The following is a 25,594-nucleotide window of genomic DNA, read 5'->3' as shown; positions in this document are numbered from 1 at the left end:
TGAAGGTTTGGTCTTTCGAAACTCTGAATTGCTGGCTCTAGAAGATGGTTGTTGACATGGATGCAACTTGCCTCCATTTTCCACAAGTTGGCTTGCATACAAAATGTCTCATTCTGTAGAAAGCTCTTAATGAGCAACTGTGTAAATAGAATTGTCTCTTTACTTCATATGCTCTGCTGATTATTGGGCCTTACTTGGAAATTGGTTTTAATTCTGTTTCCTGGTGCTATTCCATTATATGTGGTGGATTCACTTATTAATTACTGGACTTTTAGACAAATTGAAGTTCTAGATTTGGTTCAGGACTTTGTTTCCAGTCCTTCCTTTTGGCCCAACAATATGGGGCTGTAATAAGTCTCCCAAGTGGCTCTAGTGGTAAAGAATCTGCCTGCCAATGTGGGAGACGTAAGAGATGCTAGTTCAATCCCTGGGTGGGGACGATTCTCTGGAGTAGGAAATGGCAACCCATTCCAGTATTCTTGCCTGGAAATCCCATGGACAGAGGAGCCTGGCGGGCTACAGTCCATGGGGTTGCAAACAGTTGGACACAGTAAGTCAGGTACAAGAGCAGAGCTAGAATTTTGACTGCAATATATATTTATCGTTGTAATTGTGGTAAAGCAGCTTCAGTCAGTGGTTCTGAATCAAGGTGCTTTGGCATACTGGTGACTATGAGCCCTACATAGATGTCCTAAAAAACTTGGATTAAAATAGGCATTTAGTTACTTCTTGGCCTTTTGACTAAGATCAAGTATAAAATAGGCATTTATGTTTGCCACAGTTAAGAACAGGCTTACTGACATGGGGGTGTACTCATTGCATAGAGATCACTTTATATTTAAAGTGCTAAAGAAGGGGCACAGGTCTAGTAGAACTGGAAAGAACTTCACTTTGTATATAGGAGTGTGTAGGGCTGTCAGTGGTTATCCTTAGAAAGGGATGGTCCTGCAGAATATCCAAGAGAATACTAACTTGGGTGTGATTCAGCTCCCCCACATACAGTCCCCCTTATCTGTGGGGGAAATGTTTCAAGACCCACAGTGGGTGCCTGAAACCATGGGTAGTACCGAACCCTATAATGTATGATTTGTAATCTTCATATACTCATGGGTAGGTAGTGTATTCAGTGTGGATATGCTGGACAAAAGGATGATTCATATTTTGGTGGGATGGACTAGGAGGGCTGTGAGATTTCTTCATGCTACTCAGAATGGCCACAGTTTAACTTATGAATTGTTTATTCCTGGAATTTCCCATCTAATATTTTTGGACTCTGTTGACTGGGGGTAACTGAAACTGTGGAAAGTGACATTGTGGCTGGGGGTGGAGGGGCTATTGTAATCCCAGTTATTGAATTTCTGTGGTTTGCTAAGGCAGTAAGGTTGACTACCACTCACAAGCCTTGGTTGTCAGCCAGTGCTAGTATGAAAGCGCTGTTTAGAATCCTTTAAGTTTAAGCTATTAATGAGCATTTTTTCAGTTTGCCAGCTTATTCAGTGGATAAGTCTGAATTATGCACCTACTAGATACTAGACATTGTAAGTACATGCTAGGGATAAAGTAGGAAATGGAAAACAATCTCTATCCTCATTGGAGTTTACAATCTACCTGTGTTGCCAGATAGTAAATCACAAAAATATAATTTGTGAGCTGTAAAGTATAGGATATTGATGTACCTGAGGTTTAAGTCGAAGGACAGTCTTTGAGAAAGGACATTTTTTCAGCTGTGGTGTGCAGCATGTGGGATCTTGGTTCCTTGATCATGCCCCCTGCATTGGAAGCACAGAGTCTTAACTACTGAACCACCAGGAAAGTCCCCGAGAGAGGACTTTTAAGCTGAGATCTAAGAGATGAGCACAACTGGACCAGGCAGAGAAACAACATAGGCAGAAATCCCTGAGATGACAAGAGAACTTGGTGGCAGCTCAGAGACCAGTGTGACTGGAGTCTTGAAGCAAGGATGAGAACATCTAGGCAGAAAGCTGAGAGGTAAGGGCTAGGATTAGGCAGGGCTTTCCAGTACCAATGGGAAAATACTTTAAAAGTTTTTTAGTTAGGAGTAGACAAGATTTGATTTGTAAGTTATACCAGTCATTGGTATATGAAGAATGGTGAATTAGTAATAAGAAAGCAGATTTAGGGAATTCCTTGGAGGTCCAGTAGTTAGGACATGGTGCTCTCACTGCCGAGGGCCCAGGTTTGATCCCTGGTTGGAGAACTAAGATCCCATGAGCCATGCGACAAAAAAAGAAAAAGTAAGCAGGTTCAGATACTGAGAGGTGAGTGCAGCTTTCTGGGTAATAGGATGGTGATTTATATTAGAGAAAAAGTTACTTTGGGTGGGGTAAAAGTACCAAAACTAAATCTTTAGTTGCTTAGTGATGTATCTTATCCACTCAGAAAGCTTGAGTTACCTCCCTGTGGTTCTGATAATTAGGAAGATGGAAATGAAAACCATGTATTCAAATTAGAATTCAGTTCAGTCGCTCAGTCGTGTCCGACTCTTTGTGACCCCATGGACTGCAGCACCCCAGGCCTCCCTGCCCATCACCAACTCCCAAAATAGTTTGATACATTATCTGGAATTGGAAAAAGGAGTTTGAGAGGAAATGGAGTTGTGTAATTTCTTTCATCTTTGCTTTTGGAAGTCTCCTTGCTTAGTTGTAGAGCAATACTTGTTCTTACGAAAGCAGGGATCAAGGAGGATGTAGGATGCCCCTACCCAGAGGTGTTGGTTTTGGTAAATCATGAAGGAATTTAGAAATTTCTAGTTTAATAATACTGCTCTTTACTCTGTCTAAGTGAAGCATTTGTTCCTTTTAACAAAGACTGTAGAACTGGTACCTAGTTCTCCACTTTGCTACAAAGATTCTTCATACATCTTCCTAAAATTCACGTACCTATGTAAAGAACTATGAGGATCTAAATTGTTCAATATTTCCTTTTTTGGATTTAGGGTTTTAAAATCCTAAAGCTAGGTCTAATAAAAAAACAAAAACAAATCCCAGTAAGTCAGATCTCTGAAAACTGCCTCTAAGGAAAAGTTTAGTTTTCCTTCCTAGAATTTCTGTAATCAATTTCATTCTTGCCCACAACAACCCCAACCCTTGGAAATAATTGACAAATAAATAGGACACTGGAGCAGGAAAGCTTTCACAATGAATTCCCAAAAGAAAATAGTACTGGGAAAGTGCTCCCGCTCAACTCACCCTAAACTGCCTGGTTTCTATGTTATAGCAACTGTGATATTACAGAAACATCTGTTCCTGACATTTTTCAGCTATGTAAATAACCAATGGGAAGAACAGATCTTGAGAAAATGCTCATTAGTGAGGGGAAAACAATAACAACAGAAAATCAAAACCAAACAACAATAAACCCCCCACAAACCCCCACAGGGATTTGTAATTAAATAGTATATAGGGTCCTATTATGCTAAAGTTGGAGTCCAGTGATTCCAAAGTTACATATGCAAAATGAGGAGTATGCATTTTTCTTCAAAGATCATCTGTGGCTTTAATTCTCAAAAAGTTCCTATGATCCAAAAAAAAAAAAAGTTTAAGAACCAATGAAACAGTCATTTCATCCTGAGCTATTTTGATCACCATTCATTTCTTATAAAACTAAAGGGGTAAGTCACATCTGAATTAGTTATTTGTTCTTCTAAAGTGTTAGTCAGTGATTTGTTCAAAGAAGCAATTCCATTACCCACTGAAACCAAAGTTCTGGCCTGAAGTTCAGACAAAGGGTAGAGTCAGCATGATGGGTAAGACCTCTTTCACATTCAAGCTTCAGTCTTTGAAAGAGTAGAAGTGAACCCAAAGTAACAAAAACAGGTAAAGAAAAATGATACCAGTAGTCATAATATGCAGCAGTTGTATCTTAAACCAGAATGACATGTTTATGATCAGGCGAAGCATTTATAAAGGTAGCTTGTGTTTACGAATATAACACTTGGGTGACTGAAAGAATTTCTCCTCTTTGGGTGAAACCTGCGTAAGGCAATCACTTAGCAGGTGTTAGTTCTTGAGTAACTACTGCTGGCTTTTCATGATCTTTCCTCCAGTAGGAAACTACAGTTGAGTCCAGAGTCAGATTTCACTGGGTCCAAGTGCAGAGTTGATTCAAACTTGACCCCTCATTTGTATTACTTGGATCACTGCAGAAATATCTAGGGATCAAAGTGAATGTCTGGTGAAGTGTAAATGCAGAGGTGAAAGGTGTTGGATGTTTCAGATTTGGCTTTCTTACAGATCCTTGGAAGTTCATGTGTAGAGGGTCTGGTAATGTCGTTTGTAAACTTTTGTGTTGCCGTACTTCTGAAGGAGCTCTTGAGCCTGTTGCTGCATTTCCTGGGTCACAAAGCTAGGACATTGGGACCCGACGTGAAGCAGGATGAGGCAGCATTCCAGCACGTCTGGGAAAGGCCAGGTCTGAAAGATGACACGGGGATAAACAAGGAAGCATTTGCCAAACAAAAGCTCTGTACACCTGCACAGAAGTCACTAGTGACTCAGCCTCTGCTACTGACATATCCCTGGCGTGGCTGAGCCATTTCTCTCTTAAGACTCTTCATCAGTTACTCTAAGGAGAGATGATACTCAAAACTGGGATATCCTCAAACGATACAATCTTTTTCTAAGAAGAGCCCTACTCAAATGAATTTAAAACATGATGCTTCTGTTACTACTAGGGGTCACATTCAAACGTACCTATCCATTTGTAAATGATCAAATACATGGTACCATTTTACTTTACCTCCTAATAGATTTCTCTTAAGGCTGAGGTATAAAATTGCTTGGGATATCAATCACTCTATTCTCACAAAACATTATAGCTCACCAAAGGCAATTAGATCCTCAGTTTTTAAATATACAGAAATGTGTACAGAATTCAGATACATTAAAGAATTTTGTGTAGTCAATTGATAATACAAAAAGTAATATTTTACCAAATGAACTGCTAATGTATCTTACCTTAATACTCTCAGGAAGCTTAGCTATTCTCTCATTTGCCTCTGTAAGTCTTTTGGTTAATTCAGGCAAAGAAACTGGTTCATTTTTTTCTTCTTTACTAGTGATAATAAAAAAAGTTACGAGTCATATGTCTTGTTGCACATAACTTTTAAATCCATTATGTTGTAAATTACTTTTGTCACCTGGGTCTTTAACTCTCATCTTTAAATACTAAGGCTAAGAGAAGGGAATTTAATGTGATGTGATATAAAGTTTTCAAAATGCGCTATCGTTCCTCACCACTTTCCAAATTCCCGTTTCTTAGATACACAGCTCCAGGAAGAATTAAGGTTCTTCAGGGGATTCAACCTGCAGCCAAGTGCGGAGGGCCTGGATTTCTCTGGATAATAGGTTGGACAGAGCAGGGGTCCCTACCCTCGGGGTGTATGGATGCACGTTTTTCTGGGAAGAGTGTCTTAAACTTCTCAAAGGGGCCCTCTGATCAAAGGTTGAGAGCTGTTGGTTAGAGAACTGTTGAATGTTTTTCTTATTACTAAAACCAAACGTATAGTGCTGCTTAGAGTTTACCTCACTAGAGTACTCAGAACTTTGACTCAAGATTTCAATTGTATTTTTAGAGCAACAAATGTAATTTTAATTTTTAAAAGTTAGTAATAATAGCTATAAATTTATTAACTACCAGTTAAGATATTTTAGGCCCTTTGCTGGCGGGAACGTAAGGTAAAAGGTACTCAGCATAACAACTAATCCGTAACTGCTAATCACTGCAGATGGCACAGCCGAGTACCCTGTGACAATACAAAGGGGCTCTAAAGTGATCAGTGATCATCTACCTGGCCCTTGTTTTCAAAAGATGTGATTAGGACACTGCAGCAATCTGATCATTTAGGATGTTTTACAGTTTGGTGTGTAATTCTATATACTACCCTTTTTGTGTGTTTTTTTGGGATAGTACTGAAAAATTAAAAAACAATGGTTTTTGGGAATTTCCTGGCAGTCCAGTGTTTAGGACTCTGTGTTTTCACTGCTGAGGGCGCAGACTGAATCCCTGGTCAGGGAACTAAAATTCCACAAGCCAGGGAGGCTGGCCAAAAGAAGAAAAACAGTGGTTTTCATTAATGATGTAATGTTGCAACTCCCTATTTTACATGACTGATTTTTTGGGAATCTTGCCCAAAAGGGTTTCATTGTATTATTTTATTAACAATATTTGTGATTTTGTTTGTCAAAACAAGCAAGGATAGGGTTGGTACTCCATTTATGGATAAGGGAACTAAAGCTCAAGAGACATTAAGACTCCTGAGGTCACTGAGCAGGACCAGGACTGAACCCCCACGTCTGACCCCAAAGCCTGTGCCTTAATGACTGCTCTGTGGGGCTTCCAAGTGACCCGATCAGTCTCACCAAGTACCATGTGAGAGTCGAGCAGGGGATTTTAGTTCCACAACATACTGAATCAGTACTTACCACTGGTTCTGAGGATGAGAGAGGGACTCTCCTTCCTGTTCAGGTTCATTCTTATCAGGGCCATTTGCTGTGGATTTACAGAGTTGACTCTTCTGGTGTTGGCGGATCATTTCTCCTAAGGTCTCTTGGACTTCAGCAACAGTTCTCTGTGCATTTTGGAGGTCAGCATGCTTTTCTGACAAGAGCTCCTTACAAGCGTTCTGCATTTGCTCACCTTCTTCTATAAGTCTCACGTCTAGTTCTGGAGTCCTGCTTGGCTCTGGCTGGGAAGCTTTGGGGTCAGTTTCTTCAGGGCTGACACTGTCAACCTCTTGGCTCTGTTCAGTAGAGGTTTTACTTCTGTGAGCAGCTCTTACCCAGACACTGGACTCAGGGCAAGGCCCAGAGAGAGACCACCAGAATTCATATAGACGTCCGTAAATAAAAAAGGCCTTCAGACTTTTGAAAGCTGGTGTGGTGGGAGACTGATGATCACCCAGTTTGCCTCTTAGGTGGTCACAGCCTAGAAGAGAAGAAAAGGATTTAGGGTTGTTTATTTCTTTGTCTGCCAGAAATCTGATTTCATGCCCACATGTTCCCTGTAACCCAAGAGGCCAGCCAGATCCCAAGAAAAAGAATGGCAGTGATGCGTGGGACCGCATGCTTTCCACCAAAAGTCAGCCAGAGCTTCTGGCCTAAGACAGTGTCCTCATTGCTCCAGGCCATGTAAAGCATGACAGAAAGAAGTGTTTCATCAGTCCCATTGTAGGCTCTGGGGCTAAGATGCCACTGTGTTCTGAAAACCCCTAATGTTTTAGGTCAGTGACCAGTTATGTAGCTCAAGGAATGTTTTCTCCATTCTTTATAACTCGTGAGTACACTGCTATTTCTCTCTCTAGCTGTGTGTAGGAGAAAGTATATAGGGAACACTAAAGCAGGTAGGACCAGTAAAGGAAAACAGCTCAGTCACGCTAACTACCTCTTGGGATTTTGGGTAAGAGAATTCAAACTTTCTACTAAATGACACAATGGCTCATCTATGTCTTTCAATAACCTATGTACTCCTGGTACCACACCACTGGCAGTGGTTATATCATCCTTCAGTGGGTGTGCCCCCAGTGGGGCTGGGGTTCCTTTACCCTGCGGAAGAAAGGCTGAGTGCACTTCCTGCATGATGGTGAAGTTTCCTGAGTCGTAGCTCCGGATCACAGCCCGAAGCAGTCCTTCCACAGCTGCGTCCCAGGAGCCCGCTTCCTGGCTTAGCACTGCCAAGGTCAGGTCATGGCAAATGTGGAGCAGGAGCTGGAGAAAAGAGCCAGAGTCTCAGGTAAACATCTTTGCACACCAAGCACTGGGATGACACCAGAAATGCTCCTATTTACAGCATTTGGGAAGTACACACAGTTCACATTTAAGAAAAATCCTCCTATCCCCACCACCCATTTTTGCTTCCTCATTGGAAACATTCATATTTAGTTGTACAGCAATATACGGTCTAGTTTTAAAGTCTGTTCAGGCTAAGAAAATGCCTTGATATTTGCATTTAATTAAAACAAAAAGTTTTAATTAAACTTTTTCTGGAACTAAAAGCTTTATAATTAAAAGAAAATCTGGAGTGTAATTAAGAAAATTTTCAATTTTAAGTGTGCTATTTGATGAGTTCTGACAAACATATGTATATATACATACATTTAGTATAGCTACCACCAAAATTAAGACATAGGATATGATATTTTCACTTTAAACCCCTTTGCAGTCACCTCCCCTCTCCCCATCCCTTGGCAACCTCTGATCTAGTTTTTGCCAGTATCATTTTGTCTTTTCTAGAATTCATATGAATGGAACAGTAGAGTCTGTAGTCTTCTGTGACTTGATTCTCTGACTTATCACAGTGCTTTCAAAATTCACTGATACTCTTTTTGCATTCGTAATTTGTTCCTTTTTGTTGTTGTACAGTTTTCCACTTGTGGAAATACTGTAGTTTGTATACCCATTTGCCAACTGATGGATATTTGGGTTGCTTCTGTTTGGCTATATGAACCAATCTGCTATGAACGTTTCTGTACTAGACTGTGCAAACACCTGAGTTCACTTCTTTTGGTGAAATATCTAGGCAGTGGGGTTGCCCGGTCATCGTGCATATATGTTTAATTATAAGAAACAGCCACACAGTTTTCCAAAGTGCTATACTACTTGAGAACATCTCGTTCCTCAAAAATATAATGATGTTTCTCATTAAAAAAAAAAGTGGATAAACTGAGATGTTTTCATAGGATGAGTAGAGCAGCTGTAATGAATCGATTTGTTCTCTTCCTATCAATACGGACAAGATTTTATAAACAACGGTCACATAAGCAAGCCACAAAATAACACATGGTCTGATGCAGGGGCTAAAATGTTGGTGAGCTAGGGGAGGGGAATGGGACTGGGCAAGGGAACACTGAGGGACTTCGACTTGGTTGTATTTCTTAAACTAAAAGCACAATATAGAAAACCATGCCAAAAGACTCTGTGAAGCAAAAATGACAGAATATGAATATCTGTTAATTCCAATTGATGGGTACTTATTATCTGCTTTTTTTGTTGGTGGTGGTTGTTTTCAGACTGTTTTATTTTTTCATTTAGAAGGGAATGCTGGTCAAAGACTAACTTCAGAGATAAAGGGCTCTAATCACCCTGAAGGGATCTTTCCACTTTCCTGGGCCTGGCTTAGTCTTTTCTGAAATGCAAACTGGCATTCTACATGTTTCCTTATTATACTAGACAGGGGTTAGAGAAGTCCTACTACTGAGTGACTAATATCAGAAGCTCAGGCAGAAGGCATACCTGTTTGGAGGGAGTGTTACTTGTAGCAGATGGGTACTTGATCTTTTGCAGCTGCTGAAATGCTGCCTGGTACTGCTCTGGGGAGTCGAGGCTGAAGGTGCTCTTCCATACTGCAGTCACCCTCTCCACAAAGGACCCTTCGCTATCTGCGGGCCAAGCATTGTAAGAAAAGGAACTTTTGCCTTCAGAGAGCTGCTTTTCCTCCAGGTGCTTGGACAGTAGCTCAAGAAGGCAAAACACCAATCTCTGACCCTGGAACCCAAAAACAAAGGAGAGGAACTGTTACACAGGGAAGTGCTCCACTATCTAGGACTTTCCCCATCTCTCAGATTCTCCCCCTCTGTATCTGCAGCAACCATACCCCCTCAGTGGGCTGCCAACCTGATGTGAGTCTTGCGTGCGGGGGTGGAGGGGAGGGAGGAGGTGATCTAATAGATGATTTTTCTAGGATCTTTGGGATCCTAGCCTTTTTTGGAATTCCTACCGACAGTTCTTGGAGCTCAAGCAACCATATTTTATAACATGAAACCCTAACTATAGCCCTACTCACTGATATTTAAGCCACATATGGGCCAGCCACTTAAGATTTGTGGCCAGTGTGAGAAAAGATGGGCTGGACTCATCTATCTAGTTCCTTCCTCCGCCCAGACTTCAGATGAAGGAATACAAAAGTTAAAGCATCATGGGCAGAAGTGCTGGAGCAGATGAGCTGTGTGGGTCTGAGACCTGGGGCAGTGGTCAGGGGCTACATCCAAGTAGGTTTAACAGAGGGAACCAACTGGAATAGAACAGAACACAGACAAAAGGCCCAGTCTTCTTGCTTTGTTAAGGATAGTAAGAGGAAAAAGAAAGAAGTGCTAAATAACCATTCTGGAAACTTTTTTTTTGTTGTGGTGGTGGTGGTGGCAGATAAATTAGTCTCTCTGTTTGGTCACTCTGCAAACAACGTGCCACGTGATACTCTTTGAAGATGTTCCACCTTTGCCTCCACGTTTCTTCTGCACTTCCCAGAAAGCTACCTCCTCACCTAGTGTTTTTCTTGGGCTTTGGACATTCAGCTAGGAACTGTCGTTTGGCCCAGTTATTCTCCTGAAGGGACAGAGGAACTAAAAAAGTTCATATGATATCTGACAAGCAAAATTCTCTAAAATGAATCAAATGTTTACATGTTTTCAAAACTCATTTTTGCTAAGGCTTTTAAGATCATCACAGTGTTGATATATCGAAAAAGACAATGTTGATATGTCGAAAAAGACATTTATTGAAAAAGTTATTGATTATTTAGCCAGATGGAAACAAAAGATTTAATGGAAAAAAATGTTTTTTAAATTTGGCTGCTTCAGGTCTTAGTTGTGGTTACACAGGATCTTTCGTGGCACATGGACTCTCTAGTTGTGGCGCGCAGACTCAGTACTTGTGGCACACAGGCTTAGTTGCTCTGTGGCATGTGGGATCTGAGTTCCCTGACCAGGCATAGAACCCACATATGCTGCACTGCAAGGTGGATTCTTAATCACTGGACCACCAGGGAAGTCCCTAACAGAATGTTTTGATTTTACCCAAATTCACTATGGCATGCAGCTGAGGAGGGCTCCTACAGGCAGAGCACAGTGACTTCTGTTAAAGCTGATCCATCTCCCTCTTCAAAGCAGACCCTCTCCCTCTTCATTTCTGTGCTGATGACATCAATGAAGAAAGCACAGGGGCTGAGCTGACTAAAGGCTATTCAACTGCTAAGCAATGAGAATCACTGTCGATGACCACATTATCTCTTACTCTGAATATGGCAACTGCAAGCCCTGGGGTACTTAGATGGGATAGTATGGCTAGGGCTTGCTGGATACTTCTGAGAATACCTGCCAGATTGGCTCAGCTTGTGCAACTGGGTAATGCACTTGGAACGTGACTGGAGAGGATCTGGGGCTCCCTCCTAAAAGCAGGAGAGGCAAAAAGACTGACCTTTAGACTTGTATGGAGCTGCAGGGCCTCCTGGGCTCCCACCCAGTTCCGGGCCAGAAGCAGTTCCTGGGCACATCTTAGAGCCAGGGAAGCTGACAACTCGTTCTCTCCCACGATGGAGGCCAACTCTGCTGCTGTCCTAAGTGATGCCGCATCCCCCTTTTTGGCCAAAACTTTGGCTGCATCATAAGCTGAAGTGGCCCCTAAATAGCTAAGAGACAAAAGACAAATCAAACATAAAAAGACTGCCTACTCCTGCTCCCCAGAGGGTTGGATCATTTCTTTCTGTCCACTCTGACTCGCACGGCTTCCTGCGGTCCTAGCTGAGTCACTGCCTGTAGCTGTCCCTGTGAAGGCTGAGGCTAGCATGGCAGAGAATCCCAGGCAGCATCATGGACGTAAAGGACATGAAGGAACCCCAGCAGCTGCTGAGGTGAACCCAAGCAAAAGAGTCATTCCTTCCCTTTTTTCAAATTTAATGATCCAAGACATCCCTGAAGAAAGGAGTACCTTCTGAATCCACTACTAGGATTTCTTGAATAGTTATGGTGACTTATGTAAATATCAAGTAGGGATACCATGCTGAATCTTAATGAAGCTGGGTTTAATACACATATGCTTTTTAATTTGCTAGTCACTTCACCCCCACCTCTAAACTAACTTCCACTCTTGTCCTGCTCTTTGCAGCTCTTCTCTGTCTGGGCACACTCAGACTTACCATTTTGCTGCTAAGGCATAGTGGCCGTCTTTTTCTAGGATGGCTCCCCAGCTGAGGTACAGGTCCTTTATGATTGGGTCCTCTGGGCGCAGCCGGGCCTTGGCAATTGCAATAGCTTCCCTAGAGGCAAGAAGAGGTAATGAGCCAATCTGAAAAAAGCTCTAGGAGTGGGTTGCAAGATAGGCTACACCTTCTCTGTTGTCTGTCTTACTCCAACTTCCCATAAAACAACTGTATTCCTGCATTTTAGGGCAAGTTAGAAACTGCAAGCTGTGCTTTTCGCCTGTTCTTCACCTAGGTCAGCAATACTTAAAGTGTGGTCTGTGAATTCCTGGGAGTACCTAAGGCCCTCACAGGGGGGTTCATGAGGTCAAGACTGTTTTCATAATAATGTCAAGATTATTTGCCTTTTCTTACTGTGCTGACATTTGTACTGATGATGCAAAAGCAATGGTGGGTACACTGCTGGCACCCAGAGCAAGGATCCGGGAGGTAGTGGCTGTTGTGTTTGTTTTTTTTTTAATAAAGGTAAATTTCCGGAAAAATTATTAATTTCACTTAATGTCAGGTTAATACTGATGGAACCTCATTACTTCTCATTACTTCTTGAAAGAATGACTAACATACAAACGATAGTTACTTAGCGTTGAGTATCTGGCAGATGTTTTCTCAAGAATGAACAAAGTAAGCGTATCATTTCACGGAAACCAACCAAAACAGTACTGTTGCCAGTGATAAAATCTGAGCTTTCAAGTGAAAATTAGAGTTTTAGGAATCTTGTCTCTCTCACTGGGAACCTGACAGCTTCCCCAAGTTAGAAAGACTTTTCTGATGAAGTAAGGAATGTCATTTTTTAATATATATATTTTAATGAAATGTGTTAACATTTGGAGGATCTGTGTAATCACTGAACTACTATTTTCCAAATGACATACAACTTCTGGTTTGCATCCAACCTAAAGTTGTAGCTGGAGTCAGTGTTTTTGATTTAGAGCAATATTAAGAAGATCTCTATTTCCAGCCATGACGGGGTGATAACTAAGACCACATGTATTCTCCTGTCACAAAATTAAAACACTGGAGAAACTAGGTACAAAACAAGTGTTTGCAAACACTGGACACGAAGCAGCACAGGACTGTCATCCTGGAGAAAAGAAAACATGCTGTGAGCTCAACCCTGGCCCTGGCCCTGGCTTTCTGCCTAAAACCATCTTCCCAGAAGAAACTCCAGCAAAGCCTTCACAGTTAGGGCTGAATGGAGACGAAGCAGTTGGAATTTGTGGGGCAGGACAGTAAGAAGCAAGAAGCTGTTCAGAGAAAGAGCTCCACAGTGGTGCTTATGCATACTGTTGAGTCTCTGGTTTAAACACAAAGCTGTACATGGAGGAAAGGCTTGAAGGCTGAACAAAGAATAATCAGGGAGCCATAAGCTGACTAATTCCCAGGGCTCATTCAGGGTAGGAGACGTATATACAAGTTTTGACCACCCCAACATTTAGTTCTGATTTGTTGAATTACACAATGCATTCAGCAAAGATACTAGAAGGTAGGAGGGCAAACTAATTCTAGTGTATGGATTTTTCTGCACCTGCCCTAAAAAAGCTTAAAAACAGCCATGAGAAGATCAAGCTGATCTGCAGGGAACTTGACTGCTTGCCAAAAGTGTCCAGCATGCTCTAAAGGAAGACAACAAACCAGAAGAGGATAAACAAAAAGAAAGTCTCATCAAAGCCATATGAAATGGCTGAAAAATCAGTGGTGGATAAAGTCCTACAAACAGGAAAAAAAAATCCTATGTAGCAAAGATAAGAATAAATACAGTAGTCAGCAGTGCAAGCCAAGAAAAAATGGAATGATATGTGATGCACAGAAAGACAAAACCTTAGAAACCTAGAAGTCTGCACCCACTGAAAGATTCTTTAAAATAATGGCAAAATTAAAGACTTTTACAGACAAACAAAAGTTGATGGAGTACATCACCAGTGGAATCACACTAGAAAAAAAATGTTGGAGTTCATCAGGCAAAGAAGGAATTGATAACAACTGGAAATTTGGATCTACATAAGAGGATGGAAAATGTTGGCAATAAGTATATGGGCAAAAATAAGAAAATGTTTAAAAACTTAAAGAGACAACTCATTGTTTAAAGCAAAAATTCTAACATTGTAATGTGGGGTTATAACATGTACATAGTATGTCAAATATACGACAGCAACAGTGGAATGGATAGGAAGAAAGAAAGAAGTGTGACGTATGCAAGAACTGGTACAGTGTTATTGGAGGTAAACTGATAAATTAGAAATGCTCATCATAAATCCTAAAGTAACCATTAAGAAAATAAAGGATTATAGCTGAGAAGCCAGTATTGGAGATAAAATCCAAAAGAAAAGAGGAAAAAAAAAAAAAAGATGGTAGACTTAAATCAGTCACACCAATATTTACATTAAAACACTGCAATTAAAAGGCAGAGACTGTCAGACTAGATAAAAAAAACAAAGCCCAGTTGTATGCTGTGTATAAGAAATATTTTGGGAACTTCCCTGGTGGTCCAGTGGCTTAGACCCTGAGCTCCCAATGCAGGGGGCTAGGGTCTGATCCCTGGTCAGGAAACTAGATCCCACGTGCAGCAACTAAGAGTCTTAGTTGTCAAATAAATAAAAATAAATACTAGTAAAAATTTTAAAAGAAGACATATTTTGTTGCTTTTGCTTTCTGTACTTACATATGTATTACAGTGAAACAATATTAACTTAACAGCATCAGTCTCAGAGTGGTTACTGCTAGAGAAGGGATGAGGACAGAACTGGGGAAAGGCAATTCAGCCAAGTCTGGAATACTATACTTCTTCTTTCCCAGGTTAAACAATTTCCTCTTTTAATAATTCATTAAGTTGTTCATTTGTATCATGCTGTTTTCTCTATTTGTGATACTTTATAAAGAAATTAAAAAAAGATCAGTGGCAAATATTGCTGAGAGTTAACATTTTGTTAAGTATAGGTGGTGGATGTGTTGATCTTGTTAAGCTAGTGAACATAATATTTGTATACATTTGAGATGTTTAATTATAGTAAAGGTTTTATGGTGGTTGTCAAGAAACAGAACTGTTATATAGGTTAATTTCATATCACATCCAACTGTTAGTTCAACTGTTGGATCATACAGACCTGTAGAAATGGTTTGACTTGAGCAGCTCCACAGCTTCATACACTTTGTGGATAGAAAGCAGGTGAGAGGCAGCCTTGACATACTGGTCCTGAAAACACAGTTGTTTGGCAAAAGCTTCCACGGCCCATACCCACACATGGTAACCGGCTTTAGGAAGAAAAAGGAAAATGCTTGTTGTTAGTCACTGCATTAAGCAGAACATTTAGATAGTAATTAAGCTGCTGTTATGATCATTTGTTTCATCTCTCTCTCCCCATCCCTATACCTGGAAATGTAAACTGTTTCTTTGATTATGTAATACATAAAGAAATAGTACAACATTCAGATGTACAAGAGTATGGAAGCCAGATAGTGCTTACCCTTGTTTGGGTGTATGCAGACTGAGTGAAAAAGTGCACGAGAGAAGCTTCTAGGGTGCTGATAATGTTATATTTCTTGATACAGGTGCTAGTTAACAAGGGTGTATTCAGTTAGTGAAATTCAGGTACACTCATGACCTGTGTACTTCTCTCCCTCTCTCTTTTGCATACTTGAATAAAAAGCTAAAAAATGCGGCCTGGCATAAAAAATTTCCTTGTTATCCTAGAGCCCTCCTACCCAGACTTATCCAAATTCCTTTCCCTAGAGACAACTATTATTATTGGTTTCTTTTGAAACCTTTGGCAACAGTCTATGAATATACAACCACACCATGTATAAATGCCAGAGTATTAAATATTATGTTGTGCATCTATACCCAGATTCTTCTCACTTACTAAACTTTGGAGCTCCATTCTGTATCAGAATACTCAGTTTTTTGTTACCTGAAGGAGTTTCTACTGTATAGGTATACAAGATTTAACCAGTCTTATACTGACAGACATCGAGGTTCTTGTGATCTTTGCTGTTACAGATACTGCTGCGATCATGGTCCATGTTATCTGTCATTTTGCATGTGTAGGTACAGTTAAATTCCTACAGTTAGAACTGCTGAGTCAAAGGGTATGTGGATTTTAAACCTAATCATTATACTTGGCCAAACTGTCTTTCAAGAAAATGTCTATCTTTAGTGGGTGTACCCTAGAGAGGCTAGAGCTTTTGTGGTAAAGAACATACCGACTGGTGCCATAGCCACGAGACTGTCTGTCAGCTCCCCTCTTTCTGCTGCAGCCTGCAGAACACCTTTTAGATCTCCTTTCCAAAGCATGAGCTGGTGAAATAACTCAGGGTGGCCATTTTCTAAGTGACTTTTTCCTGTTTGGAGGAGAAATAATATTTAGAAGATGTTTCAGAAACATTTGTCTGTATTGTCTTCTAGAAAAAGAAAGGCAGGATGAAAGAGAGGAATAAATTTCTAGAATATGTAGTCACTCGCTGATGGGTCAGTCCCTTCCCAGGAGTGTTTGTAGTGGGGCCTGACGCCCCCTCAGCCATCTGTCCACCCACCCACTTTCACTTGTACTCAGTCACTCAGAATGAACACTAAGTTTAGGGTCCTATGATGGATGTAAGCAAGCGGTGTCTGAACTTGCACACAGAATTCAAAGCCTAGTTAGCTGACACGTAAAACTAGTCATTGCATGCCACAAGATGGGAGCCATAAAAGGAGTACATACAAAGTGTTAGGAAAGCACAAAGATAGACAGGATTGTGTTGATTGGACTGCCTCACCTTCAACCTCAATCATTCTGTACAGGGTAGCCCTGTCTGTGAAAAGCCCCAGGTGAAATCTTTCCTCAAGATCAGTAGACACATCCTCATTTGGCCCTGCTAATTCAAAAAGACAAAAATTCAGATGAAAGTGATTTAATACATTACTGTTTTCTGTTCAGTTAATTCTGATTCTATGTCTGTAATGCCCATTTCAGATTCTGAGACAGAGTCCTGTGCCCTAACAGAGTCCTGTACCCTAACAGAGACCCCCTACTGATAGCAAAATATGAAAATACTTCAGGCTTTTTAGGCTCAGTCTTGGCAAAATCCAATGAGACAGTTTAGTTTGAAGTTTGCTCAAAGAAAGATTTGGGGGTGGGAAGGAAGAAGGAATGTTAAAAAGCCAACCTCAAATTCAGTGTATTTAAGTGCAGTTAAAAAAAAAAAAAAAACAGACCAAAAAAACTAACAAAGTCTGTAATGTAAACTAGGATCTTCCACAGAGGGATTCAATATAGATTGTTTTTGAAAAAGGCAACTGAATGATAATATAGTGGCTTCAGGGGAGAAATGGAAGAGTGGGGTGAGGGATGGGAGGGAGATTTATTTTCTCTTTATACTGTTTGAATTTCATTTTATCATGTGCATCCCTTTTCAACACATAAAATTCAAAATTAAAAAGAAAAAAAGTTGCTGTAATGTCAGAATAACACATTAGTGAGGACATTGAAAAGTTAAAACCAAAAACCTATAAACAAAAATTTCCATCAAAAATTTTTAAAGGGACTGCCATATTAAGGGTATATTTCCAATAAACAAATGATGTTCTTTTCTACGTGTACATGCTGTTTACTGGGGAGAAAAAGCTGATGGAACTGACTGACACCGAGATATTTCCGCCATTATACCAATTCCAGCACACAGATGGCTGGCAACAACCTGACAACAGAAAAGCAGAGCATTATGTCTCCAGGGCACTGGGGAATGTTGACAGCGGTCAGAGTGCAGAGCCGCAGCAGGCTTGATGCAGAAACACAACAATTTTGGACGTCTGTTGACTCATCCATTCAACATCCAAAAAACCACTTATGTGCCAGTTCCCAGAAGACTATGGATGGGCCAGGGAAGTTTACTTCTATACCTTTGGAATGTTTGGCAGTGGCTAATACCAAACAGTCCTGATGAAGCTCCTCTTTGGATCTGTGGTCCAGACTTGTACTCAGTGGAAGCATGGAACGAGCTTTTCGCTTCTTGATTAAGGCTTCTGAAATGTAATACAAGTACAGACCATCTGAAGAACTGATTACAAACCCCAAACTGAATGCATGTCCACTGGGTATGCAACCTACTGGAGGAATACTGCTGAGCAGAGAACGTTCCCACTCTTAGAAGGAAGCTGTCAAATTAAATTATTAGCAGCTGGGGGTAGTGTTTTCAACACACAGAGAGTCCCTGTGAAGGCTCTGAACCAACATCAACAACTACAAAATGACAGTTCTTCCAAGTACTAAAAAAATGACCCCAAATCAGAACACAAATATTTAAAACCTAAAATAAAACCAAAAAACCATACTCTGTTGAGTTTTCATTTTCATGTAATGAGGATGCTTTAACAAATTATTTTAGTTATTAGATACCAACCTGGCTTCTCTTTAGGTACGTCCTTTTTCAGTAAAGTGACTTTGTTATTAATGGTGCTTTTTGACTTTTCAAAACCTAAGGCTGCTGGAGTGCAGATAATTGGTTCTTTAGAAACTACATCATGGGGAGAAAGAAAAAACTTTGGATGAGAACAATGTAGAATCTAGTTCTTTTTAAAAATTAAGAGCTATCCCAGTCTTTACAGTGTGATTTTATCTATTACTCCAAATATAAGATGAAATATTTCAGACAGGAAGCATGGGTAGTCAGTCTCCCTTTCCCCACCTCTCAAACTGCCTTCCAGGAATCTGTAGATTTATCACCTAGAACTCTGACTAACTGATCTAAGGAAAATTATAAAGATTCTAGCCACCACAACTTTAAAAACGTGCCCTTTCTTGTAAGGTTCTATGTATACGCTGCCCCAGCTTCACTTTGTCCCACAGTCTTACCCTGCCCAGGTTGGTAAGTTTTCTCTAGAGAATTTTACTATTTCCATCCCAATCATCATCATTAGATTCCCTTAACACTTCAAAGGTAGACCTGACTTAGTTTCCTGCTCAGGACTGTTAAGTGCCAGAGAGTGAAACACGAGATTCGGCTACATGCCTGCCGAGGTGATACCACAGGGTGGCTCTGGCTCGCGGGCTTCCTCCTCTGTCTCCTGGTCTGACACGCCATTCTCAACAGGGCCCAGGCTCTCCTTTACACTCTCTTCTTCATTCCCGTCACATAATTCTTGCTTTACAGGCACTCTCAAGGTGGGCTTTTTCTTCTTTTTGGGCTTTGGCTTAGGTTGAGAGAGCCGCTTTTTCTCTAATTCAATACTTTTCTTGCCTATAGAAGTCACAGTTCAGAAAATGATAGATTAAAGTATATATCTGGGTAAAAAGCACTCTAGGAGATAAACTCTAAAACCTTATTGCTCTTCTTTTTGATAACATTCTTACTTTTTCCCCACTTCCCAATGAAGTCTTATATTATCAAAATGTTAACCAAACCAAACCCTTTTCAGATTTCATTAAATCATAAACACAATGCCCATTTACCCCTGAATACTTTAGTGTATATCCTACAAAGAAGGGTATTCTCCTACATCATCACAGCACAACCATTAATATCAGGAAATTAACACTGATAGACTATTCATTCCCACTTCATTCAAGTTCTACCAGTTACACCAGAAGGGTCCTTTATAGCAAAAGGAAATCACTGCAGGACTACAGGTTGCACTGGCTTGTTACATCTCTAGTTTCCTTCAGCCTAGAACAGGCTCAGGTTTTATTTTGACTTTCATGACTAGAAACTCATGAAGATCACAGGATATTTTGTCTGATTTCCCTCACATTGGGTCTGCCTTATCTTTTGCATAATTAGATTTAGGTTATGTACTTTGAGCTGCAATACAAGCCAGTGAGGCTGTGTTTATCCTGGTGCAGCCTGTGAGGTAGCACATAATTTCTATTTGTCTCATTATTTGTGGTTCGCTTTGATTACTTGGTGTGCTTCCCTTGTAGCTAGTTGGTAAAGAATCTGCCTGCAGTGCAGGAGACTTAGGTTTGATCCCTGGGTCGGGAAGATCCCCTGGAGAAGGAAATGACAATCCGCTCCAGTATCCTTGTCTGGAAAAGTTCATGGACACAGGAGCCTGGTGGGCTGCAGTCCATGGGGTCGCAAAGAGTCGGGCATGACTGAGCGACTAATACTTACTTGTTACTTGAATAAGGAGGGTGGTACCTTGCAGGTTTGTCCCCACTAGTTTTACTAAAAATTGTTACTATGATTATGGCCAAAGGGCAATTTTCGGTTCCATCGTTCAGTCTACACTTACTAGGTGGCCTTCTGCTGAAAAGAACTTTTGCTTCTGTCTATTTATTTAGACCGTTACTTTATAGTGGTCAGTACGGACTCAAGAATTCCTATTAAATGTTTTAATCCTTCACTATTACTTATTTACTTTTTCAGTTTGAAAGCTTTTATCTTTTGATTTCAAGTTGTCTTACTGAGATATAATTTAACACAAGAAAAAATACCAGATTTTTAAACGTTTTTATGAGTTTAGACAGATGTATAGGTAACCCACCACCACATATAAACTGTTGCCATTATTTCAAAATGTTCCCTCATGCCTCTTTGTGTAGATTCCCCTCCTCCCTGAGCCCCAGGCAGTCACTGATTTGCTATCACTGTAGTTTAATTTTGTCTGTTTTAGAAATTTGTATGATAATACAATTTTTCATACTCTATATATTTTTCATACTAATATTTCATACTCTATATTAGTACTATACAGTGTTTAGTCTTTTGTGCCAGGCTTACTTTGCTAGGCATAATCTTTGAGATTCACCCATTTTGTTGTATTTATAAGTAGCTACTTGCTTTTTATTGCTGAATAGGTCCACTGTAGGATATATACCACAGTTTATTTACCAGCTGACATTTGTGTTGTTTCTGATTTGTGGCAGTTACAGATTAAGGTATAAGGATTCTTTTATAAGTCTTTATGTGGATGTATCGTTTCATTTCTTGAGTACATTTCTAGTTGTTTATATACCCTGTTTAGTTTTCTAGGTATTTCTGGTGGGTGGGAAAATCTGGTTCCAGTTAGTCTCTTATAGCCAGAAATGAAATTCTGTTAATTATTTTCAAGTTCAGATTATCTCACATTTGGGTAGCCAGCCCCTTCAAGCTGGTTTCTTTGTCCTTTTGATGACCTCAGTTATACCTTTGTGGCAAATGATGCTGCAGACTTATCTTAGATTTTTTCCACCTAACCTGGAACTAGCCATTTCTCCAAGAAGCCCTGGTAGGTTCCTTTTAAGAGACTGAGATTTAGAAAACAAGATCTGGGTGCTAGGTATACTTGCTACTATTCAGGTGTTGTCTTCAGACCTCTTCGGGCTACTATCCTTGCCCAGGCTTCCATTCCCACGATACTGCTCTATTGCCCACCATGAATGTCCTCCTTGCATGACTGATAACTTACTGAGGAAAGGAAAAAGGGAATGAGGCAAGCCCTTATAGGCTCCAGGTTCTGACTGACCTTGCGGAGGTCGGGAGTGTTCCTGCATGGAAGTGAGCCATTTGTACACACAGAAATCATCTGCCCCTGAGTAGATGCAATCTGGATCCAGTGGGGACCATGCAACACAAAGCAGTCGACCTCGATGTCCTCGGAAATTGCATAGAGGCTCTTCCTGGAGAGTATCCCACACCTAAAACCAAAAGTCGCACAAGAGAATAGATAATTTTTGGTTATTCTATTGTCTGAGGGGGCGTTGGTATACATTTTTGGAAAAAAAAAAAAAATCTGTGTACTCTTATTTCCTCTTGTAATTTATACTTGCAGTTTCAGAAAGTGCTATTTCCTAACGGAGGTTTCTGTATTCTGGGATATAGAGGCATTCCCATAGGAATGATTTGGAGTAAGCCTTTAATGGTGCCCTGTGGATTTCACTGTCTTGAACCAGTACTGCATGTTATCTTTGGGCTGGGGATTCTGATACCTCTAATTCAGAGCCCACATCTACATGTGTGATGCAAGGGTTCTAATTTCTCACAGATGATTCTTCTATCTCAGGGCAAATGATCAATTTCCTTGCTATTTCCTGAATGATTCCAGTCTCCATCTCAAAGGGCAGCCAGTCACGGCTCTCAGCTCTGTGCAGACAGCTCATTTACCACTCAGTACTGAGACAGACATCCATCATTGATGATGGATCCCCAGTTCCTGAGGTCTGTTCTGGTTCTGATATCCGAAACTCACTTCATAGCTCTGGCTTGGCATCTCATCTTTATTTTTGACAACTTGAAGATGTGAGCTACCGAGTTATTTTTTTCATGATTTATAGTCACCATTCTGTGATAGAACAGAATGGGAGGAGTACTTTTCACATCAACTTTAGTCTATCATACTGACAGTAGGTCAAAGTGAAATCTTTAAAAACATCAGTTTAGCTAGTTCCTATCAATATTCTCTTTCACCTAAGTTACAAAAAAACCCAAATTTACCCTGCCAAGGGCCCAGATATGTTTAATAAAATGCCCTCTAGGACATGGGTTTGGGTGGACTCCGGGAGTTGGTGATGGACAGGGGGGCCTGGTGTGCTATAGTTCATGGGGTCGCAAAGACTTGGACACCACCGAGCAACTGAACCGAACTGAACTGAGAGCTCAGAAAAATCACAGGGGAGAAGAAGAAAGAGTCTCAGAGTATGTAGTGAAGAACCCACAGAATCAGGGATGCAATAGTACCTGAGCTGTACCGTCGTAGGAGGCGGATACCAGCCTTCCATCATGGTGTGGGCTCCATGCCAGACTGGTGATCTTGGCTGTGTGCCCTGACAGGGTCCGGTAGGGCTCTGTAATGGTCACTGGAGATTCAGGATTGCTCTCTAAAAGACAGGGGATGATGTCATTGGTACCAATAACAACAACAGAAAGACATAAAGGAGGGTTTTAATTAGCATGGCAAGTCAAGATGTTGCCACATGCTTTCTACGTGATTTTCACTGGGCAGCACTGTCTAGTGGTTAAAAGTGTAGGCATATCCACAGTGGCTGGCACATGGGCTTACTGTAAGAAGTGATAGCTCTCATTCTTTCTAAAAGCCAGCAAAATGGAAGTAATGCCTTTAGGATGTGATACCAAGAAGGATGTATTATCATGTATAGTTAAAAATGTGTGACCTGAATCTAGTCATAAGAATATATGAGCCCAAACTGAGGACGCATCTACCACATAACCAGCTGGTATTAAAAAAAAAAAAAATCAAGATGAAAAAACAAAAAAGGCTGAGAGATATAAAGGACAATACTGGATCAACTGACAACACTAGAATAAGCATGGTAGATTAAACTATTATATTAAATTAACTGAATAATGGAGTTGTGGTTATATAAGGGAATATCATTATTCTTACAAAATATACAAACACTTTGGAAAATACATACACCACAGCACAAAGCAAATATGACAAAAGGTTATAAGTTGTTGAATCTGTGAAAAGGTATATGGTAGTCCTTCATACTGTTTTTGCAACTTTCCTCTAAGTGTGAATTATTTAAATATAAGAAGATAAAAATGAAGTTTTTCCTGGTCATTTTTTCCCTTTTTCTGTTATTCAGTAGATATGAAATAAAAAACAAACCAGGATGATAGCATTTCAGTAGACAAAGATCTGCACTGCTTTTAAGAATTAAGTTAATGTTCTCCTGAAAATGATGCTGGCAAAACTGGACAGCTACCTGTGAAAGAACGAGATTAAAACATTTTTTCACACCTTATAAAGAAATAAACTCACAATGGATTAAAGACCTAAATGTAAAACTGGAAACCTTAGAACTCTTAGAAAGGAACTCTTTGACATAAATGATAGCAGTATTACTTTGGATTTGTCTCTTCAGGCAAAACAAACAAAAGCATATTAAAAAACAAAAATTATAGCTCTTAGCAATGAAGATGGGTTATGTGTTTGTTTTTTTCTTCATATTAAGAAAAAAAGTAATTATCTTCTTTCACATTAAAAAAGGCTCTTCTGACCATTTAACTTCTTCTAGGTGCTGAGGAAGTTCAGAGAAGTTTAAGCCTTGTTAAGGAATAAGTTGTATGAAAATATGAAAAAGATCAACCTGCTAGGCAGGGACTAGTAGTTACCAGAACACATGCAGATGCTGCAATTAGACAGTGTGGGAATGAATCTGGGCTCTATTATATATGAGCTGTGGGATGCATGGAAGTGAGCTAACCCCTCTGAGCCTCAATGAGGAAAATGAAGATAACAAAACCTACCTCCCAGGATTGTAAGAATTAGATGGAGTCATGCATGGGATGGGATGTGTGTTGTACGTGTCAAATACTCAAACACTGAAGGAAGGGAATATACATTGGCACCATCTTTTGGAGAGTGACTTGGCAATAACTATACTTTAGAAAATTTGGAGGAAACAGCAATGTTTATTAATGAGGGATGGGAATAAGGGAGGTACTTCACTTTCTAAGTTAACAGGTATTGTCATGTTTGAAATTTTTGTTGTGTTTTAAATAAGGTGAATACATTACTTTTGAAAGCAGAAAAATAGTAAGAGTAGTGTTTAATACCAAAGAAAAAGGAAAATGTATGAAGATTGGAACAAAAAGTAGCTGAACACATATACCACCCCCAGTATGGAAAGAAACCAAAGTTACCTATGACAGTCTGCAGGTTGTGCACATAAATGACTGCATTGTTGGAGCCAGAGGCCATCAGATAGCTCAGTTCTGGCTGGCTGCCATGCTCATGATGCCAGCTAATGGTATTCACAAGCTTATGATGTTGCTGGATGGTGCAGATCAGTTTCAGGTTAGGAACCTTGAATATTTCTATTGATCTGGAATAAGAAACACACCAAGATAAGAAAGGATGCTCAAATTACAGTTCAGTGCAAGCAGGTATCACCCTCATTCCATCAGTCAAAGAAAGGTGAAATGGAATAGGATAACCCAATCTAAACTGCAGAGGTTACTCTTGTACAAAAAATCAGGTACAAAAGGCAGTTCTTTCAGCAGCTTTAATAAATCTCAACAACCTCTGGAAAGTTGTATTTATCATGCTCTAAAAATAATAAATGGTACCAGGGAAAAACTAAAAGAAGAATTAATAAACCAATGGCTGAAACAGTACCATGTTACTATGATCAATACCGGAAAGGGCAAAACAAAACAAAACACCCTAAACAACCAAACCAAAACATTGGAAAGGATATAGTAAGAGCTAAAAAGCATTTCTGCTTTTTTTGTCTTTAAAAAGAATGAAAGGAGATTTAGGGAACTTAATTCTGGAGATAAGCATTCTTTGAAGCATACTACAACCAAAACAGAGTAGGCAAACATTCTCTTTGAGCTATAAATATTTAACTTATTTTGCAGTTCTCAATAATGCAGACAGCTCCTGAGTTATTTAAGGATATCAGGGATAAGTCAGAATATCAAATACAGCTAGGCTTTCCCAACTAACATTACAGATGGCACTAGCTTGTGATCAAATATATGTGCAATTACAAAGTTTTTTTTTTTTTTTAAAAACAAACACATACCCATCTTCATTGCCAAGAGCCATGATTTTGCCATCTGCTTTCCAGCTGATCTCTGTGTGTACAGGCAATTTGTACTAGAAAAGCAAAACAAACCAATCTCGACTGAAAACATTGTTCTTGCCACACAGCTTACAAATCAATGATGACAGTATGAGGGG

At 40.0% G+C, this 25,594-nt stretch overlaps 1 protein-coding gene across 4 annotated transcripts in view; it reads right to left on the bottom strand.

Moving 5' to 3' along the window:
* The window catches only part of GEMIN5 (gem nuclear organelle associated protein 5), a 38,880-nt gene continuing 16,597 nt past the window's right edge, over positions 3,312–25,594 (bottom strand). For 2 of the 4 annotated variants that reach the window (XM_018050124.1, XM_018050122.1), the window contains exons 12-28: positions 25,437–25,510; positions 24,550–24,731; positions 22,618–22,757; positions 21,407–21,578; positions 18,973–19,200; positions 18,364–18,477; positions 17,864–17,986; positions 16,741–16,839; positions 16,186–16,323; positions 15,090–15,237; positions 11,926–12,045; positions 11,208–11,418; positions 9,249–9,500; positions 7,562–7,724; positions 6,444–6,945; positions 4,977–5,073; positions 3,312–4,433 (exon numbers count right to left, since the gene is read on the bottom strand). In XM_018050124.1, coding sequence (XP_017905613.1) covers positions 4,266–4,433; positions 4,977–5,073; positions 6,444–6,945; positions 7,562–7,724; positions 9,249–9,500; positions 11,208–11,418; positions 11,926–12,045; positions 15,090–15,237; positions 16,186–16,323; positions 16,741–16,839; positions 17,864–17,986; positions 18,364–18,477; positions 18,973–19,200; positions 21,407–21,578; positions 22,618–22,757; positions 24,550–24,731; positions 25,437–25,510 — 2,931 coding nt within the window. In that variant the 3' untranslated portion in view covers positions 3,312–4,265. The remainder of the gene's footprint in view (positions 4,434–4,976; positions 5,074–6,443; positions 6,946–7,561; positions 7,725–9,248; positions 9,501–11,207; positions 11,419–11,925; positions 12,046–15,089; positions 15,238–16,185; positions 16,324–16,740; positions 16,840–17,863; positions 17,987–18,363; positions 18,478–18,972; positions 19,201–21,406; positions 21,579–22,617; positions 22,758–24,549; positions 24,732–25,436; positions 25,511–25,594) is intronic. The other 2 variants (XM_018050125.1, XM_018050123.1) reach the window with 1 other exon arrangement.

This window comes from Capra hircus, chromosome 7 (genome assembly GCF_001704415.2).
Source record: "Capra hircus breed San Clemente chromosome 7, ASM170441v1, whole genome shotgun sequence".
In the NCBI taxonomy this organism is placed as follows: domain Eukaryota; kingdom Metazoa; phylum Chordata; class Mammalia; order Artiodactyla; family Bovidae; genus Capra; species Capra hircus.
The sequence above is the reverse complement of the archived record's forward strand: the minus strand, read 5'-3'. Positions and strand labels throughout refer to the sequence as shown.